General features: G+C 34.4%; 1 protein-coding gene across 1 annotated transcript in view; it reads right to left on the minus strand.

Moving 5' to 3' along the window:
• ATR (ATR serine/threonine kinase) overlaps positions 1 to 20,049 on the minus strand; it is a 95,830-nt gene that overhangs the window by 824 nt on the left and 74,957 nt on the right. Inside the window, exons 37-46 of the mRNA XM_065875798.1 lie at positions 17,058 to 17,155; positions 16,241 to 16,473; positions 15,171 to 15,305; positions 13,455 to 13,655; positions 11,962 to 12,105; positions 9,574 to 9,724; positions 6,784 to 6,940; positions 6,516 to 6,669; positions 5,131 to 5,282; positions 589 to 694 (exon numbers count right to left, since the gene is read on the minus strand). Coding sequence (XP_065731870.1) covers positions 589 to 694; positions 5,131 to 5,282; positions 6,516 to 6,669; positions 6,784 to 6,940; positions 9,574 to 9,724; positions 11,962 to 12,105; positions 13,455 to 13,655; positions 15,171 to 15,305; positions 16,241 to 16,473; positions 17,058 to 17,155 — 1,531 coding nt within the window. The remainder of the gene's footprint in view (positions 1 to 588; positions 695 to 5,130; positions 5,283 to 6,515; positions 6,670 to 6,783; positions 6,941 to 9,573; positions 9,725 to 11,961; positions 12,106 to 13,454; positions 13,656 to 15,170; positions 15,306 to 16,240; positions 16,474 to 17,057; positions 17,156 to 20,049) is intronic.

Below are 20,049 nucleotides of genomic sequence, written 5' to 3' on the forward strand. Positions count from 1 at the left end.
GGAAAACTTCAACTTGCCATGCACCAGCAACTATTTACATAGCATTTACACTGTATTTGCAACTATTTACATGGTATTTACATTGTACTAGATATTATAAGTAATCTAGAGATGACTTAAAGTATATGGGACGATATACACAGGTTATATACAAATCCTACAGCATCTTATATACGGGAGTTGAGCATTCCAGGATTTTCGTATCCACAGGGGGGTCCTGGAACCTATCCCCCATGGAAATCAAGGGGCAAGGGGACTACTTATGTTAGTAAAGAGTTCTACATATTGAAGCTGAGACTTGCTGCTCTATAAATCCAGGCAATTTGTGTTCAAGTTTTTCCCACTCTATATCATAACTGTGATTTGTTTATGGTTAAACAAGCATGTGTTGAACTCTGTTTTTACTATACTAATGATAAGAATGTTAACATTAGTAATGACAATAAAGAAAACTTATGGCATTGTCATACTAGATAGAGAACTAAATTTCAGAGTATTCAATGGTCAGTCACTGACAGTATTTAGAATTAGTTCCCATTTGTAGAGATATACAATATCAGTTCATATCAAGCTACACCTTCTACTAACCTTTTCGTTGACAACTTCCCCTGTTTCATTCAGTGGTGCTTTGGAATGCCCTTTCACTGGTTTACTCCATTCCACAAGAGGATCATGTAGAAAAGTCTTTAAGACACTAAAATGGAAACAAATATTATGGTAATAATACAATGTTATCTTTGTAAAAAGAACTCTCATTAAAGTCAACACTTAGGTGAAGGATAACTACTGAAGGATGAGAAGCTAATGGTAATACTCTTACAAAACACATTACTACCGTTTCAGAAAATGCTATGCTTCCTCCTTCAGAGAACTTGCCTTTGCCTACGTCTAACTATCCAATGTATTCTACCATAATGCCTGGTAGACAGGTTTTAAATAAAAAAGTGAATAAGTGAGCTTTAAATGTCCTTTCGAAAAACTACTTCCCACAGCTAACATCATATTTAATGGTAAAAGACTGGCTTCTTCACCCCTAAGATTAGGAACAAGACAAGGATGTAGATGTCTCACCATGGCTATTTGACATTGATCTAGCTAGGGCAATTAGGCAAGAAAAAGAAAAGGCACTATGATTAGATTAGAAAAAGTAAAACTATCCCTATCTACAGGTGACCTGTTGTAGAGAGAAAATCTTAAGGTATCTGCAAAAATAACTATGACAACTAACAAATGAGTTCATTAAGGTTGCAGGATACAAGATCATTATAAAAATTTAGTTATATTTCTATACACTAGCAATGAACAATCCAAACATGAAATTAAGAAAAAAATTCCATTTAGAAATACTTAGGAACACATTTTTAAAAAGTTAAATACAAGATTTGCAAACGAAAAATTATAAAACGTTGAAAGAAATTGAAGAAGACTTAAATAAATGGAAAGATATCCTATGTTCATGGATCAAAAGACTTAAGATGGCAATACTCCCTAAATTGATTTACAGATTCAATGCCATTCCTATGAAAATCCAGGCTGGCCTTTGCAGAAATTGGCAAGATGATCTTAAAATGCATATGGAAATGCAAGAGACTCATAACAGTCAAATAGTCTTGAAAAAGAAAAAAAAAGTCAGAGGATTCACACTTCCTGACTTCAAAACATACTACAAAGCTATAGTAAGCAGGAGAATGTGCTATTGGCATAAGGTTAGACATACAGATCAATGGAATAAAACTGAGTATCTAGAAATACACCCTTACATGTATGGTCAATTGATTTTCAACAGAAATGTCAAGACAATTAAATAGAGAAAAATAATCTCTTCAAAAATGGTGCTGGCAAAAACAGAAATACATATCAATGGAACAAGGTAGAAAGCCCAGAGATAAACCCACGCATATATGGTCACCTTATTTTTGATAAAGGAGGCAAGAATATACAATGGAAAAAAGACAGCCTCTTCAATAAGTGGTGCTGGGAAAACTGGACAGCTACATGTAAAAGAACAAAATTAGAACAGTCCCTAACACCATACACAAAAATAAACTCAAAATGGGTTAAAGACCTAAATGTAAGGCCAGACACTATCAAACTCTTAGAGGAAAACATAGAACACTCTATGACATAAATCACAGCAAGATCCTTTCTGACCCACCTCCTAGAGAAATGGAAATAAAAACAAAAATAAACAAATGGGATCTAATGAAACTTAAAAGCTTTTGCACAGCAAAGGAAACCATAAACAAGACAAAAAGACAACCCTCAGAATGGGAGAAAATATTTGCAAACGAAGCAACTGGCCAAGGATTAATCTCCAAAATTTACAAGCAGCTCATGCAGCTCAGTATCAAAAAAACAAACAACCCAATCCAAAAATGGGCAGAAGATATAAATATACATTTCTCCAAAGAAGATATACAGATTGCCAACAAACACGTGAAAGAATGCTCAACATCATTAATCGTTAGAGAAATGCAAATCAAAAGTACAATGAGACATCATCTCACAACAGTCAGAATGGCCATCATCAAAAAATCTACAAACGATAAATGCTGGAGAGGGTGTGGAGAAAAGGGAACCCTCTTGCATTGTTGGTGGGAATGTAAACAGATACAGCCACTATGGAGAACAGTATGGAAGTTCCTTATAAAACTAAAAATAGAACTACCGGGCTTCCCTGGTGGCGCAGTGGTTGAGAGTCCGCCTGCCGATGCAAGGGACGCGGGTTCGTGCCCCGGTCTGGGAAGATCCCACATGCCGCGGAGCGGCTGGGCCCGTGAGCCATGGCCACTGAGCCTGTGCGTCCGGAGCCTGTGCTCCACAATGGGAGAGGCCACAACAGTGAGAGGCCCGCGCACCGCAAAAAAAAAAAAAAAAAAAAAAAAAAATAGAACTACCATACAACCCAGCAATACCACTACTGGGCATATACCCTGAGAAAACCATAATTCAAAAAGAGTCATGTACCATAATGTTCATTGCAGCAGTATTTACAATAGACAGGACATGGAAGCAACCTAAGTGTCCATCGACAGATGAATGGATAAAGAAGATGTGGCACATATATACAATGGAATATTACTCAGGCATAAAAAGAAACAAAATTGAGTTGTTTGCAGTGAGGTGGATGGACCTAGAGACTGTCATACAGAGTGGAGTAAGTCAGAAAGGGAAAAACAAATATCGTATGCTAACACATATATATGGAATCTAAAAAAAAAATGTTCTGAAGAAACTAGGGACAGGAAAGGAATAAAGATGCAGATGTAGAGAATGGGCTTGAGGATATGGGGAGGGGGGAGGGTAATCTGGGATGAAGTGAGAGCGTGGCATGGACATATATACACTGCCAAATGTAAAATAGATAGCTAGTGGGAAGCAGCTGCATAGCACAGGGAGATCAGCTCGGTGCTTTGTGTCCACCTAGAGGGGTGGGATAGGGAGGGTTGGAGGGAGACGCCAGAGGAAGGAGAAATGGGGATAAATGTATATGTATAGCTGATTCACTTTGTTATACAGCAGAAACTAACACACCATTGTAAAGCAATTATACTCCAATAAAGATGTTAAAAAAAACAAACAAATAATCCAATTAAAAAAAACGGGCAAAGGATTTAAATAGACATTCGTCCAAAGAAGTTATGCGAGTGACCAATAAACATGTAAAGATGCTCAACATAACTGGTCATTAGGGAAATGCAAATTAAAACACAATTAGATACAATTTCATACCCAGCAAGATGGATAAAATAATATAGATAGACAATAACAAGTTTTGGTAAGGATGTGGAGAAATTGGAACACTTAGACATTGCTAGTGGGACTATAACATATTACATCTGCTTTGGAAAACAGTTTGAAAGTTCCTCAAAATGTTAAGCTTAGAGTTAACATATCCACAATCCTACTCATAGGTATAACCAAGAGAACTGAAAACATATATCCACATAAAACCTGTACGCAGATGTTCACAGCTACACTATTCACCATAGCCAAAACAATCCCAAATGTCCATTAATTGATGAATGGATAAACAAAAGGTGGTATATCCATATAATAGAATATTATTTGACAATAAAAAAGAATGAAGTACTGATACATGCTAGAGCATAGATAAACCTTAAAAACATCATGCTACTGAAAGAAGACAGACACTAAAGGCCAAATGTTGTATAATTCTACTTATATATGAAATATCCAGAATAGGCAAATCTATAGAGACAGAAAGATTCGTGGTTGCTAGGAGATGGTGGGGAGTAGAGTTAGGGAGTGACTGCTAATTTCTTTTGGAGGTGATGAAAATGTTTCATAATTAGATAGCAGCGATGGTCACACAATCTTGTGAATATACTAAAACCACTGTAGTATGTATATTAAAAGACCAAATTTTGGACTTCCCTGGTAATGTAGTGGTTAAGAATCCGCCTGCCAATGCAGGGGACACAGGTTTGAGCCCTGGTCTGGGAAGATCCCACATGCCATGGAGCAACTCAGCCTGTGCACCACAACTACTGAGCCTGTGCTCTAGAGCCTGCGAGCCACAACTACTGAGCCTGTATGCTACAACTACTGAAGCCCGTGTGCCTAGAGCCTGTGCTCCACAACAAAGAGAAGCCACTACAATGAGAAGCCCACGCACTGCAAGGAAGAGTAGCCCCCGCTTGCCGTAACTAGAGAAAGCAGCAATGAAAACCCAATGCAGCCAAAAATAAATTAAGAAAAAAAAAAAAGACAATTTTATGGTATGTAAAATATATCTTAATAAAAGCTATTATTAAAAAACATCTACTTCAGGGCTTCCCTGGTGGCGCAGTGGTTGAGAGTCTGCCTGCCGATGCAGGGGACAAGGGTTCGTGCCCCAGTCCGGGAAGATCCCACATGCCACGGAGCGGCTGGGCCCGTGAGCCATGGCCGTTAAGCCTGCGCGTCTGGAGCCTGTGCTCCACTATGGGAGAGGCCACAACAGTGAGAGGCCCACAAAGCGAAAAAAAAAAAAAAAAAAAACCCCAAAACCCCCCCCCCAAAAACATCTACTTCAACCAGTATAAAGTAGCTCTATATAAAGAAAATAACTTAGAAACCAATAATCACATTCAAAGTTACTACTGTTTACAAAATATAGATGATTACCTCATTAAAGGTTCTCTCTGATCTCGCATCAGCCTCATTGTAACTTCACAAGCTCTTCGAAAAAGACCTTCTGTTCCCATAGGACCCATTCCATTAACCATATTATGAGTCATGCGAAATGGAACAATTTCTGGGACCTCAAAGGTTTCTCCCTTAAAACAATGCATTTTATTAAAAAGTAAAGATGCTGGAATTTAAAAATCTTTATGCAAAACATTAAAAGCTTTTAGGAGAGAGCAAACATACCCTCAAAATATTTGTATGTGCAACTTATGTTAGAGGCCTACATCCTGAAGGAGTCATATGACTCTACCTTTGCTTTTGAGGAGCTGAAACACAACTCCTTGTATAAGATCTAGAGGATGGATGGATTCATCTTTCACTGAATTACTAAAGTAATTATAGAGAATTATAGAGCAATATTTATGCATTCAGTATTTAGCCTTATATTAACTCCCTTAATATCCTTCTTGAATAGTATAAACTACAAACAAAATACTCTCATAATTTTCTTCTTTTCTTTAAGACTTTCACTTTAAAACAGGACGGGAAAAGAAACAGCCAAGTGTTAGATGCTCACAATCCCTGAGACAGGAAATGTAACATGTAATATAATGAAGTCCAGTTCATTTATTTTCTTCCATTCTCTAACACCTGCCTTTCCTAGGGCTTTTTCATCCCTCCAATCAGTTTCCCTAAATTCCTCTCTTGTATGAATCCCCTATACCAGTGGTTTATCTTTGATTTGTTTTCAGTTGGGTCTGTGACCTTTCTTGGTTTCCTGTGATAGCAGACGGCAACCCATAGAGAACTAAGGATGAAGGAAAAAATGGGTTTAATAATTAGTCTGCCTTTCAGGATCATGACATTGGAAAACTGGAGGGGGTCCTTAAGGAGAGCTGAATGACCTCAATTTATTCCCAGACCCCAGCTGGACCTACACAATCTGAATTTCCTGTGATGTTTCCTAGGTACCTGCATTAAAAAAAAAAAAAATTCTTAGATGCTGCTGCCAGGTTTGGAAGCAATCACATTAAACTACTCTGTCTCTCTAAAACTGAGTCTCAGTAAAATGAACTGTTCATATATTATATGAACACCCCATGTTCATATAACCAAGAACCAATAAGTCAGAACTTGGATCTATGCTTTTGGACTTCAAGTTCAGTGCTAGTTTTCCTATATGACTCTTCTGAGTTCTCTCCAACCTAAGTTGCTTTACTGAGGGCTATGGGATCCACTGATCAAAACCAGTCAACACACTCTCAATGTGACTCAACTGTGACTATAGCTGCTACTAACAGGTATGTCTAGGAAGAACAGTTGTTGTGGAAAGGAAGTTAGGAGAAAACATACAATTAACTACAGTAAGTCATATCATATACCTTATTGAAGAGACAGTTGAAATCCACATGTACACATTCACCAGTCAAAGAATCAAAGAGAATGTTTTCACCATGACGGTCTCCAAGGCCCAGGATATAACCAACCATTGACATAACGGCAGTGGAACGGCAGTATGCTGATCTGCTGCTGTACCTAAAGGAAACACAATGCCTATCAAGTATCCTTGTATCATATGGGGCCACATACATCTAAAATATTTTTTAAAAAATCTAACCATAACAATGTATTATATTTTTGGTAACTTACCATGATGTAGGATCAGGGAATGTTCTCAGAAACCACTCATGAAAAACAGGAGGATGCCTGGGCAGGAGAAATTCTTGGAATACTTTGAGTTTTTCAGACAAAGCTGCCGATTTTGGTAGCATACACTGGCGAAGTTCCTTCCCTGTCATATAAACTCCTGCAAGGTAGAGTGATTTCCATTAATCACACAAGCCAAATGAGAAAAGGGGCAATGTATTTTTTTTTTGGTGAAAATAGGACAGGAAATATCTACTTTTATTCAAAAGCAAGAATAAATGGAAACATTTCAATTATGCATAGGTAAACTTTCTTCTGATACTGTATGAAAATAATAAACACATTATCTTCACTTAATACTCATCTAGAGTGAGGCCTCTTGATGATAATCAGTGCCAAGTAAGACCACACATACCAGAAGATGCCACTCAGAATAAATCCAATGTGAATAGTGCCCCTGCATGTAAAAATGCTACAGCCCTCACTAAATTTACAGTGATCTCTCTGTTAATCAGCAGGCAGTATGGGTCCACACTGAATCATTACTAAGAAACCTACAATGGTGCTCTGAAATAATTTACTCTGTGTGAAGGCTAGCCTATAAGATTCACAGGATATGTGATTTTAAAACTAATCTTGTACAATTCAAATCATAAGTGGAAGCAGAAGAAATTTTCCCTCTGATGTATTTGTGAGTTCATATTATATGGTTGACATGACTCCAGTCTATAAAGTGCCTTTTAGGCCCACCTTGGTTTGGTGCTTTTTGGACCCAAGGTTCAGCTAAAATTTCCATAGACAAGTTTTGAGATTAGAGATTTTTAGCCTCAAATGTTACACAGTTCAACTATGTTCATGATAGGATGGAAAATATATATATATTTTTAAAAATCCAATAGCAATAACTAACACTTATATAATATTTCATCTTTAAATAAAATAGTCAATAGCAAGTTCCTTGAAATCAGATTCAAGTGTGCTTGAACTTCAGCTCTACAACATATTAGTAACTTGGATTAAGTTACTTCACTGTCCAAAAATAGTGATAATTAGGCTTGTTAACAATAATAAAAAAATGATATATACAAAATACTTAGCATAATACCCATAATATAGTAATTTATCAATATTACTTAATGCTATGGGTTGATTGTATCCATCAAAAAAATAACCCTTGTACATGTGAATGTGACCTTATTTGAAAATAAGGTCTTTGCCCATGTAATCAGGTTAAGATGAGGTCATTACGGTGAGCCTTTAATATAGTATGACTGATATTTTTATAAGAGAAAACAGGGACATACAGACTTAGGGAGAATGCTGTGTGATGACAGAGGCAGAGAATGGAGTGAAACACCTACAGTCAAGGAATGTCAAAGATTGCTGGCAACACCAGAAACTTACAGGAAGGCATAGAAAGGATTCTTCCCTTTGGCCTTGAGAGATATTGTGGCCCTACTGACACAGTGATTTTAGACTCCTTGTCTCCACAACTGTGAGAGAGTAAATTTCTGTTGTTTGTGAACAGTTTGTGGTAATGTGTTATGGCAGTCCTAGGGAACTAATATTTTTTACTTTACTCTAGTAACTTGATCTATTTGTTTTTAATGTATTACATCATAAACATTTTATCATAAACATTTTAAAAACGTTTTATTTTGAAATAATTTTAGTCTTACAAAAAATTGCAAAAAATATACAGATTTCCCATATATTCATCAGCCAGATTTTGTCAGTGTTCATCTCTTTCATAATAGAATGCAATTACCTAAACCAAGAAATTATTTTTTCATAGTATTATTAACTAACTTTCAGACTTTATTCAACTGTCCCACTATCATCCTTTTTCTGGGTCAGGATCCAATTCAGGATCCCTTACTGCATTCAGTTGTCATGTCTCCTTAATGTCCTCGAATCTGGGAAATTTCTGTTTTTGTCTTCCATTACCATGAAATTTTTAAGGAGTTCTGACCTGTTATATTTTTGTTTCTTCATTGTAAAGTTACTACTTTTTCCCTTTGTAATTAATAAGTATCTGGTGGAGAGATACTTTGAGATTCTGCAAATAACCTATTTTCCATCACACTTTTGCCAACGAATTTCAGCAGTCATTGCTAATCACTGTCTGCAACAATTATTACTGTGATATTTACTAATTGGCAATTTTCTGTTTTCATCATCTCTTCTACATTTATTCATTGTAATTCTACTCTAAGGAAGAACTTGTTCCTACCTTCCTACTTATTTATTTATTAATTCAAGTATTTGTTTACATAAGTGTGGACTCCTGTCTATTTTATTCCATGGGTTATAATCTAATACTATTATTATTTATTTTGGTGCTCAAGTTATCCCAGGTTTGGCCAGTGGGAGACTCTAACTCTGATCTAACACTTTCGGTTTCATTCTAGCTTTCCCTTTCTTTTTCTTTCTCTAATATGAAAAACTAGCTCTCATTAGCCACAATGTATTTACTTATTTGCTGAAGTCTAGTTTACACATAAAGTAGTTTCAGAATTGCTAACCAGTAACTCCTAGAAAAACACATTTTCATATACAGTTTTGTAAGCTACCTCAAATTCTTTTGGGATAAAGATAGAGAAAGAATTAAAACGCAAGGAAGGAAAGAAGAAATCACTTAACTACTTCTGTATGTATCAATAGTACCAAGAAATTTTACTATGGCTTATACCCCCAAAATGTACAATGATAATAACCATTATACCTATATTATATGTTAGCAGCTATTATACCCATATTACATACTTATTTTGTAAGAATTAATTTTAGTACCCTTTTCCTTATACAGTTTGGTCAGAATAGGTCTCAAGCCAGCAGTGTTGTTAACCCATTCAATAATCCCACATTCATCATTCAGTGGAATAACTGCATATGTTCTAATATGAAGTTCTCTTCTACGAGACTCAGCATCTTTTCTTAAGCACTATAAAAAAAAAGCACACATAAACTTAAAAGTTAAAAATTTCTAAATGTTATATCAAACCTATCTAAAGATTGTTCATTTCATAGCAAAATAATGTCCATAAAAGCTTATTATGTAGTATAGATGAATAATTCTTCAGAAAGGTAGAGCAGGAAACTACTGGGACAATATCCTTAATTTATTTCCAAATCATTAAAAATGACTTGGGTAAGTACTTCTTTTAATTATTCAGTACTAATGTGACAACAATACTGGGTTCAAAAATGTTATAGTTATATATTTAACAATGACAAAATACTCTTTAAAAATTGCTTCTAAGATATTACTGAAATAGTAAGTCCTTGGGCGCAGGGAATGCTGTTTAATTTTATTTAAAACAATGCATGAACAGAAAAGTATGAGTCTTATGATATCCCCAAAACATATATCTTATTCTTACAGTTTAATATTATAGCTTCATTTGAAAAATTATCTCCTAGCAGAAGAAAGCTTTACATATCTCATCTGATTAATCCTGAAATATACTAGGTAAGGATAAACAGTATTTTGTTTAATTCTGGAACTGTATGAAATAAACAAACGAAGCACACATCTATAATTGTAATCTGTCAAATTTTAAAGCACAATCACTGACCAAAAATACATTTTAAACTTTAGGAATAGATAGGCTACATAAATGTCAGCCAAATAGTATGGCATGAGAATCACATGTAAATATCAGTATACGGCCTCCTAGACCAACGCAATGAGAAGAGTTTTTCACAGTCAGGCTATTTTATTTGACCATGTTAATGTGGGGGAAAGGTAATGAAACAACTTAATTGGTAACAAGGCTGATTAAGATAAATTTATAAATTAAAGCCAGGCCACTTGATACTCCCAACTAGAAAAACACTCCAGGAGCTTTGGGAATTAAGTTACCAACTTACCAAACAACATTTTAAATAAAAATATTCTTTCCCTTAATACCTATGAAATGGGTTTTTATTGTGGTATTAATTTTTAAATTACTTTTGGTTAAACTAAGCACAAACCGTAATTCTCCTTTTTAAAAAATGAACTCATCTGCTGCTATTTATTTTCTATGTTAAAGGTCCATAACTTTTTCCTGTTAATAAAAGAGGTACCAGTAAAATGCAGGAAGGGGATAGAGAGGCAGAACAAAGAGCTTATAGGAAAACAGTAAAGTTTTCACAGTATGGTTTAATTTTTTACCAATGGAAAAACAGATGCTATGCACTTATAAATACCTGGCTAGCGAATAATTCAAAACCCCTAAGACTATACATTTATAATAACCCTTTAGTGAGATTTCTCATATCATCTCTGAGATAGAAATCAAGCACTTACCAACAGAACTGAAAAAAATACTAATGATCACCTCTAAAAAGTGTGTTGGTAAAAACAGAACCTAACCTTTTTTTTTCTGGCATCAAACATAAATCTGATAGAAAAAGTATATTATAGATAATTTAAACATTAAATAGAAAATATTTTCCTTTGTTAATATGTCTTATACATTTTTCTCAATATAACAAAAGTATCTTATTTTTTAAAAATTAAGTGAAACCAGCAATTCCACTTCAGGGCACATATCCAAAAGATTGAAAGCAGGGACTTGAACTGTTATCTGTACACTTATCTTCATAAGCAGCAATATTCACAATAGCCAAAAAGTGGAAGCAACCCACATATCCACTGATGGGTGAATAGATAAACAAAATTGGTATACACATGCAACTGTATATTATCCAACCTTGTAAAGGAAAGAAATTCTGATGTGCTATAACATGGATGAACCTTGAAGACATAATGCTAGGTGAAGAAAGCCAGTAAATACAAATACTGTATGACTCCACTTATACAAGGTATCTAGAGTAGTCAAATTCATAGAGACAGAAAGTAGAATGGTGGTTACCAGAGCCTGGGGAAAAGGGGAATAGGGAGTTACTGTTTAACAGATATACAGTTTCAGTTTGAGAAGATGAAAAAGTTCTGGAGAGGGATGGTTGCACAACAGTGTGAATGTACTTAATGCCACTGAATTGAACTGAACACTTAAAAATGGTTAAGATGGTAAATTTTATGTTATGTATATTTTATCCCAATAAAACAAATTAAGTGAAAATGAAAAAGGCAGTGTACTTCATTTCCTCTTTTTAAGAGAGATCTATTTGCCCATATCTCATTGATAGTAATTATGGCAATTCTAAAATAAAAGCAAACTATATCCAAACCTTATTAATCAAGGAATTGAATTCCATTAGTCTACAATCCTTTCTCAAGTCATCTTTTGGCTTACACATCATAATGTAGAACTTTCCATCAGATCCTTTTAAAGAGATCTTCTTTGGTTTCTGAAGAGAAGCAAGAATTTCTACCTAAAAGATGATGAGTTATATATAAATAAAGGTCAAAATTCTTTGTTTAAACTTCTATGTGTATTATAAATATTGTGTTACCTAACACAATAAAAAGGAAGATATAATAACCTATATTATGTAGCAAATTTATTATTTTAATAATTTATCTTAATTACGATCTATGAAAAGAATGGTTGGACATAAATAGAGACACATTTTCACCCATTAGAAATGGCTATTGAAGTAAAAGGATTACTCTGTCTGGGGCTTCCCTGGTGGCACAGTGGTTTAGAATCCGCCTGCCAATGCAAGGGACACAGGTTCGATCCCTGGCCTGGGAAAATCCCACATGCCATGGAGCAACTAAGCCCGTGTGCCACAACTACTGAGCCTGCGCTCTAGAGCCCATGTGCCACAAGTATTGAAGCCTGCGCGCCAAGAGCCCGTGCTCTGCAACAAGAGAAGCCCGCGCACCTCAACAAAGACCCAACACAGCCAAAAATAAAAACAAACAAATAAATAAATAAATTTATTTAAAAAAAAAACCAGGATTATTCTGTCAGCAGTGTAAGTAAATACATACACATTCAAATTTAGGCAGCCTCTTAAAGCAGCCGTAATGTTTAAAAGGTTTTTGAAACATTTTCTTAGGACTTTTCTGCAGAACCTAAGATGGTTTTTAAATTTCTTTAATGGTAAGAAATGTTTATCAATGGAAAGTAATTTTATTTTTGACAAAAGAAATGCCTCCAAAATCATGTCCAACTAAAGATGTAAGTAAATAAGTTGAATAATATTAAGTTAAAAACAAAGCATGACTATAAGTAACGAGAATGATTTTATTATGTGGCTTATTAACTGGTCTGAAGCAGTTAAACAAATGTTTTGAGCCACAGAAGTACTGGAATAAATACAGAGTTTTCAAAAGTATTTACTCAGAAGTGCTCTGGTACCATTTCTTTAAGATAGTAACAACAGCAACAAAAAAGAATCAAGCTCTTCCTAGCTGAAATTCACTTCCTCCCAAAATACAAATTACAAACAAAAATTGTATTTCGTTCTCTTTCTGTTCCCCATTTTTAGGACAAAGATGAATATGGAAAAATCAAATTATGGAAAAAATAAAGATTTTAGTCATATTAAAACAGTATGAACATCTGAAAAAATCAAAATACTAGGTTGAACATGAGATTTTTATCACTTAATTTTGTCCCATCACTATATAGTTTTACTTTTCTGTATTTCCAATCATTTTTTCTTTGCAAATAAAATCCACTTCGTCTCTGAGAAAAACACTTTTAAACTTAATTTGAAATTTCAACTTAATTTTAAAAGCATAGTTACAGTTATATAAAATTGCAGTTTACCATATCATCAAAGCCTGCAATATAGGCCCAATGCCCAGGAAATGGCTCATGGTTAGCATGGGCACCCGGAACTGATGGAAGAGTGGGTATCATGACTGATTGTAAAGGAATGAGGATTTCACTAAATGTTGCTTCTTCTACCAGCTTTTTAAGCATTTTAAAATGAGTGCTCATGCTCAGCGTGGAACTACTTCCATCCACCTGGGGGGGAAAAATAGTACATGTTAATTTCTCTGTTTACCTTGAATTATAGAATGCTTACTTTTACTCAAAACAAAAATTTCACTTCTATAATATCTTAATTACAATGGATCAGCAGTCTGTACTTTTCTAATTTTTAAAAATACATCACCTCATTTAAACCTCTCTGTACTCTTTTACTTATCAATAAATAGTACCTACATTATACGATGTTAAATGACTAAGGTAGGTAATAGCGGCCTACAATTTGTTATCACACATTACAAATTCCAAAGAGCTCTGTAAATCAAACTTTTTTTTTTGTACCAAATCTCATTTGGCAGCAAAAAGATATCTGAACTCACTTAGTACAAAGATTAATATGTTTCACTGAAGAAATAGCTATGTATCTGATTACAGGATACTCTACCAGATTACTCCTAGTGATGATACTTAATAAAAAGTATATGTACTGCATTACCTTTAAAAATCTAAAAATCCTGAATTTCTAAATGTAGTTGGCCACAAAAGTTTCACATAGAGAACTGGAAGTTTGTACAAGTAAAGCACTTAGAAAAGTGCCAGTGTTTAATAAATGTTGGCCATTATCATAACACTATCTCTCATAATGTCAAGAGTGTCAGGGGACAAACAGGATTAACCCAGCTAGCAAAAACAGATTACTCTTTCAAGATGTTTATTGGAAGGGAAGGTGAGAAATAGGGTAGTCTCTACCTTCTCACCTGTAAATAGATGATAGAGTGAATATTTGTAAGGGAAAGTCTAGTTATTTACCTTATAGAGTCTGTCCCTCCTTATAATTACTCCTACCCCCACTTTTACCCTTCCTACACATTCTTCAGGATTTTTTCCCCTCCAATTCCTTGGGTAGAATACTAGTTCATTCCTATAAGCATGTCTATACTCTAGTCATAAACCTACTGAAAAAAGTAGTTATACAGTATATGATAACCATCTGAGTGGCTTCCTATGAGACTGTGAGCACTTCAAGGCAGGAGAACATGTCTTACTCATCTTTGTTTCCCTTAGGCACAGTGCTTGCTCCCTGGTAGACAATGAAATGTTACTGAAAGGATGAAACCCAAAACTCCAGTCTTCTTTCCTATCATGTATGTAGGTTAATGTATATGAGCTTTGAAAGTTCAAAGATAAGACAGAAAACAATCACAGAGAGAACTTTAAGTGAGTATCTTATATTCTTATATTTCATATCCTCTATTTAAAAAAACTTCTAATAAATATGGATAATTTACTCTCAGAAGAATTTACATTAAGAAGAACTTTTAGAAATTTAGAGGATATTTGAGCGAGGGACATATGTTAGAAATTTTAAAAACAGCTTTATTAAGGTAAACTGCACGTATTTAAAGTATACAATTTGATAACTTTTGATATATGTGTATACCAACATATATGAGAATTTAAATTTAATTAATCAAATGAAATACAACCAGCTGAAATCATATAGAAGTTTCATCCAACTTGGTCTATAAGTAGTAAGATTTATGATAGTACCGATTTATTGCACAATTCTAGAAGCTTATCTGTTAGGCGAGTTGCATCTCCAACAAACTTTTCTAAGGATTTTTTCATATGAATAGCTTTATTTAGGATTTCCTTGCATCTGTTTACACGCATGGGATAAGAAGACTGTCATAAAAAAAAAAGTTAAATGCAATTGTTAAAAGATAACAAAACTTCTGATTGACAAAAATCAACTTAAACAGTATGCATGATGAAAGTTTACAGTGATAAATATTTCCTGGAAATCAATTTGGCAATACTATCAATAGCCATAAACATGCTGCTATCCTGCGACCTGATGAGTTCCCTTCTTAGGATCTATCTTGAAGGAATAATCAGAAATGAGAATAAATATAGATGTGTCTAGATGTTTTGCAACAGCAAAGAAAGTAAACAACCTTAATGATCAACAGCAGTTAAGTAAATTATAGATGGCTAACCATTATAGAATTTTATAAAATTTAAAAAATTGGTTCTTCAATGAATATTTAACATGGGAACATGATTATGGTAACAATTTTAGGTGAAAAATATGAAATTACATATCTATGCAATCCAAATTTAGTGTTAAAATATGCATAGATAATAAACATACAAAAATACATCAAAATATTAATGATATAAACAGTGAATTTTAATTTTCTTTTTTATATTTCTCTGTATTTTCTAAATTCTCTAAAATATTTATTAATTCAATATATTTACCAATTTGTACATTCCTATTAATAATGCAATAAAATTTTCTAGTATTAATAGTTCTGATACTTTGGATTAAAAAACTTGGAAAAAAAATAGGTTACTGTTTTATACCAAGCACTAACACTTTACTATACTTCATAAAGAAAACACATGATAAATCCTTCAATCTTAAACATACTAGTCACTTCATTTGATACAGTAAATATTTCTAAATTTTATAATGAGACATAGTACTATAGTTTCTTTTTAAAAATACTTAAAATTTATCTTCTTGCTACAAATCTAACATAAGAGAAACCCTGGAACTTGTATCTACATATTAGCATTAAAATGGAAAGACACTATTGTGATTAATATATCACCTTTGACACAGCTGTCATCATCCACATTGCTTGTTGAGGATAGGCCAGAAACACTTTGGCTATAATTTCCATCAAGACAACAAAAACTTCATCATGAGAATGACAAATTCGGGAGATCAATTGTGAAAAGGCGGTCAAAAATTGATATGGAGCTAAGTGATTTGTGTGCTCTGTGATAACTTTGTTTATCTTAGCTAAATCATTTCTCATTTGTACACGATCAGAGCGGCCAGCTGGAAAAAAAAAAATCAAAGTTAAAAATACCAGTAAAAAAGTATATCAATTTCACAGAAAAAAAATTTTGTTTTAAAAACAGCTTTAAGATATATGTTATTCCCATGTCCAAAGCTAGATCACTTGCCTATTTGTGAAAAGATACTTTTCTCTGTCCAGGTAGGAAAAAATATTTAAGTCCACTGAAAATATCAAGGCCCATTTCTTTTTAAAAATTTTTAAACAGACTTTATTTATTTAACATCTTTATTGGAGTATAATTGCTTTACAGTGGTGTGTTAGTTTCTGCTGTATAACAAAGTGAATCAGCTATACATATACATATATTTTCACTAGAAGCAAACAGAACAAGCCACAATCCATTGTAATTTTTAACGTAAATTATTTGGCTTAAACTAATATTTTTCAAAATGTGTTAGGTTTACCAAGGAACGAGCAGGTTTACACTTCCAGGCCCTGCAACTCCAACTACTTTAAAAAGTCTATGCTTAGTCTTTCTCCTCTTTTTTAACATTTCGTTTCTTGCTCTCACATAAATCATAATTCTTCTCAGTCCCTTAAAAATTTTACCAAAAAATTATACCTTTTTCCCATTCATATGCCTTAGCACCAAAATCAAGCCATAGTGATAACATTCGTGGCATTGATTGATATATGAACTGATTTCCATACTGTAAAGACCTGCAATTACATAGAAAATATATTAACGTAGTATTCTTTTTTACATTATATGAATTCAATATAAAGATTTAAACTATCACTTGAGAAATATATGGCCTCTGACAAAAATTTTTATAGCATCAGTATTTCTTCCTAGTACACATTATCTTTGACTCCTCTCTCCCCACTTTTTTCTTTCTTCACTCCTCACTAACGTCTATAGTATCAATACACTGACCAAAAATAATTCAAGTTTTGACCTGGTCAAACTCCTGTCAGTACTTCTTTTAAATTGTCCTTAGGATCTGTGCCTTTATTTGTATTCCATGGTCATAAGCCTAGGTCAGGCCCAATCACTCAATTTCTGGGAAATTAAAGTAACTTGGTCTCCCTAATTCCACATTTCTTCCCTTCAATAAATTCCAGGCTACCATTTCTGAAATTCTAGCTTTATCATACTCCCCCCGTTTAAAAACAGCAATCACTTACCTTTAGATTAAGACTATATGAATGACTCTGCTCGGGATTCAAATATATACAACCCTTTTTCTTTATAACTTTGCAATCTTAGTCTCTCACTATTCACCACATACATCTTCCACCAAGTTCAATTTCCTCACCATCCTCTCAACAAACCACTCAACCCTGTGTCTCTGCCAAATCTGTGAAAAGTTAGTACAGGCATACCTTGGACATATTGCAGGTTTGGTACTGGACCACTGCGATAAAGCGAATATCACAATAAAGGGAGTCACACGAATTTTTGGGTTTCCCAATGCATATAAAAGTCATGTTTACACTATACTGTAGTCTAATAAGTGTGCAATAGCATGTCTAAAAAAAGCAATATACATACCTTAATTGTAAAATACTTTATTGCTAAAAAATGCTAATCATCACCTGAGCCTTCAGCGAGTTGTAATCTTGTTGCTGGCGGAGGCTCTTGCCTCGATGTTGATGGCTGCTGACTGATCAGGGTGGGGGCTGCTGAAGGCTGGGCGGCCGTGGCGATTTCTTAAAATAAGACAACAATGAAGTGTGCTGCGCTGACTGACTCTTCCTTTCATGAACGATTTCTCTGTTGCGTGCAATGCTGTTTCATAGCATTGTACCCATAGGAAAACTTCTTTCAAAATTGCAGTCAATCTCTCAAACCCTGCCACTGCTTTATCAACTAAGTTTAGGTGAGATTCTAAACCCTTTGTTGTCATTTCAACAGTGTTCATAGCATCTTCACCAAGAGTAGATTCCATCTCAAGAAATCACTTTCTTTGCTCATCCATAAGAAGCAGCTCCTCATTCGTTTTATTGTGTTTTTATCATGAGATTACAGCAATTTAGTCACATCTTCAGATTCCACTCCTAATTCTAGTTCACTTTCACCACATCTGCAGTTCCTTCCTCCACAGTGGTCTTGAACCTCTCAAAGTCATACATGAGGACTGTAATCAACTTCTTGCAAGTTCCTGTTGATACTTTCACATCTTCCCGTGAATCACAAATGTTCTTAATGGCATCTAGAATGGTGAACACTTTCCGGAAGGTTTTCAATTTACTTTGCTCAGATCCTTCAGAGGAATCACTATTTATGGCAGCTATTACTTGTGGCAGCTATTACAATATGAAATGTATTTCTTTTTTAAAAAATTTACTTTCATTATTTATTTATGTTATTTAGGTTAACATTGGTTTATAACGTTATACAAGTTTCATGTGTACGTTACATTTCTACTTCTATATACCTTATAGCATGCTCACCACCAAAAATTTAGTTCCCATCCATCACCATACGGTTGATCCCCTTTACCCATTTCACTCTCCCCTTCCCCTCTGTAACCACTACTCTGTATCTACCTGTTTGTTTTTATTTGGTTTGTTTTGTTCATTTGTTTTGTTTTTGTGTGTCTTTGTTTTTTTATATTCCACATATGAATGAAATCATACGGTGTTTGTCTTTGTCTGTTTGACTTATCTCACTTAGCATAATACCCTCAAAGTCCATCCATGTTGTCACAATGGCAAGATTTCATCTTTTTTTAAGGCTGAGTAGTATTCTATTGTATACGTGTATACACCACAACTTCTTTGCCCACTCTTCTGTTGATGGGCACTTTGGTTGTTTCCATATCCTGGCTATTTTAATAATGCTGCGATGGACATAGGGGTGCATATACCTTTTCAAATTAGTGTTTTCATATTCTTTGGATAAATACCCAGAAGTGGAATAACTGGATCATATGCTAGTTCTATTCTTAAATTTTTGAGGAATCTCCATACTGTTTCCACAGTGGCTGCACCAATTTACATTCCCACCAACCCTGTAGGAGGGTTCCCTTTTCTCTACATCCTCTAACACTTGTTATTTCTCTTGCCTTTTTGATAACTGTCATTCTAACAGGAGTGAGATGATATCTCATTGTGGTTTTGTTTTACATTTCCCTAATAATTAATGATGTTGAACATCTTTTCATATGTCTGCTGGCCATCTGAATGTCTTTTTTGGAAAAATGTCTATTCAGCTCCTCTGCCCACTTTTTAATTGGGTTGGTTTTTGTTGTTGTTGTGTGAATTCTCATATATTTTGGATATTAACCCCTTATTGGATATACCACTTGCAAATATCTTCTCCTTTTTGGTAGGCTGCCTTTTCATTTTGTTGATGGTTTCATTTGTTGTGCAGAAATGTTTTAGTGTGATGTAGTCCCATTTGTTTATTTTTGCTTTGGTTTCCCTTGCCTAAGGAGTCATATCCAGAGGGATATTACTGAGGTGGATGTCAAAGACTGTACTGCCTAGGTTTTCTTCTAGGAGGTTTGTGGTTTCAGGTCTTACGTTAAAGTCTTTAATCCATTTTGAGTTGATTTTTGTGTATGGTATGAGATAGTGGTCTAGTTTCATTTTTTTTTTTTTTGCAC

This window comes from Phocoena phocoena, chromosome 4 (assembly GCF_963924675.1).
Source record: "Phocoena phocoena chromosome 4, mPhoPho1.1, whole genome shotgun sequence".
Classification (NCBI taxonomy): Eukaryota; Metazoa; Chordata; class Mammalia; order Artiodactyla; family Phocoenidae; genus Phocoena; species Phocoena phocoena.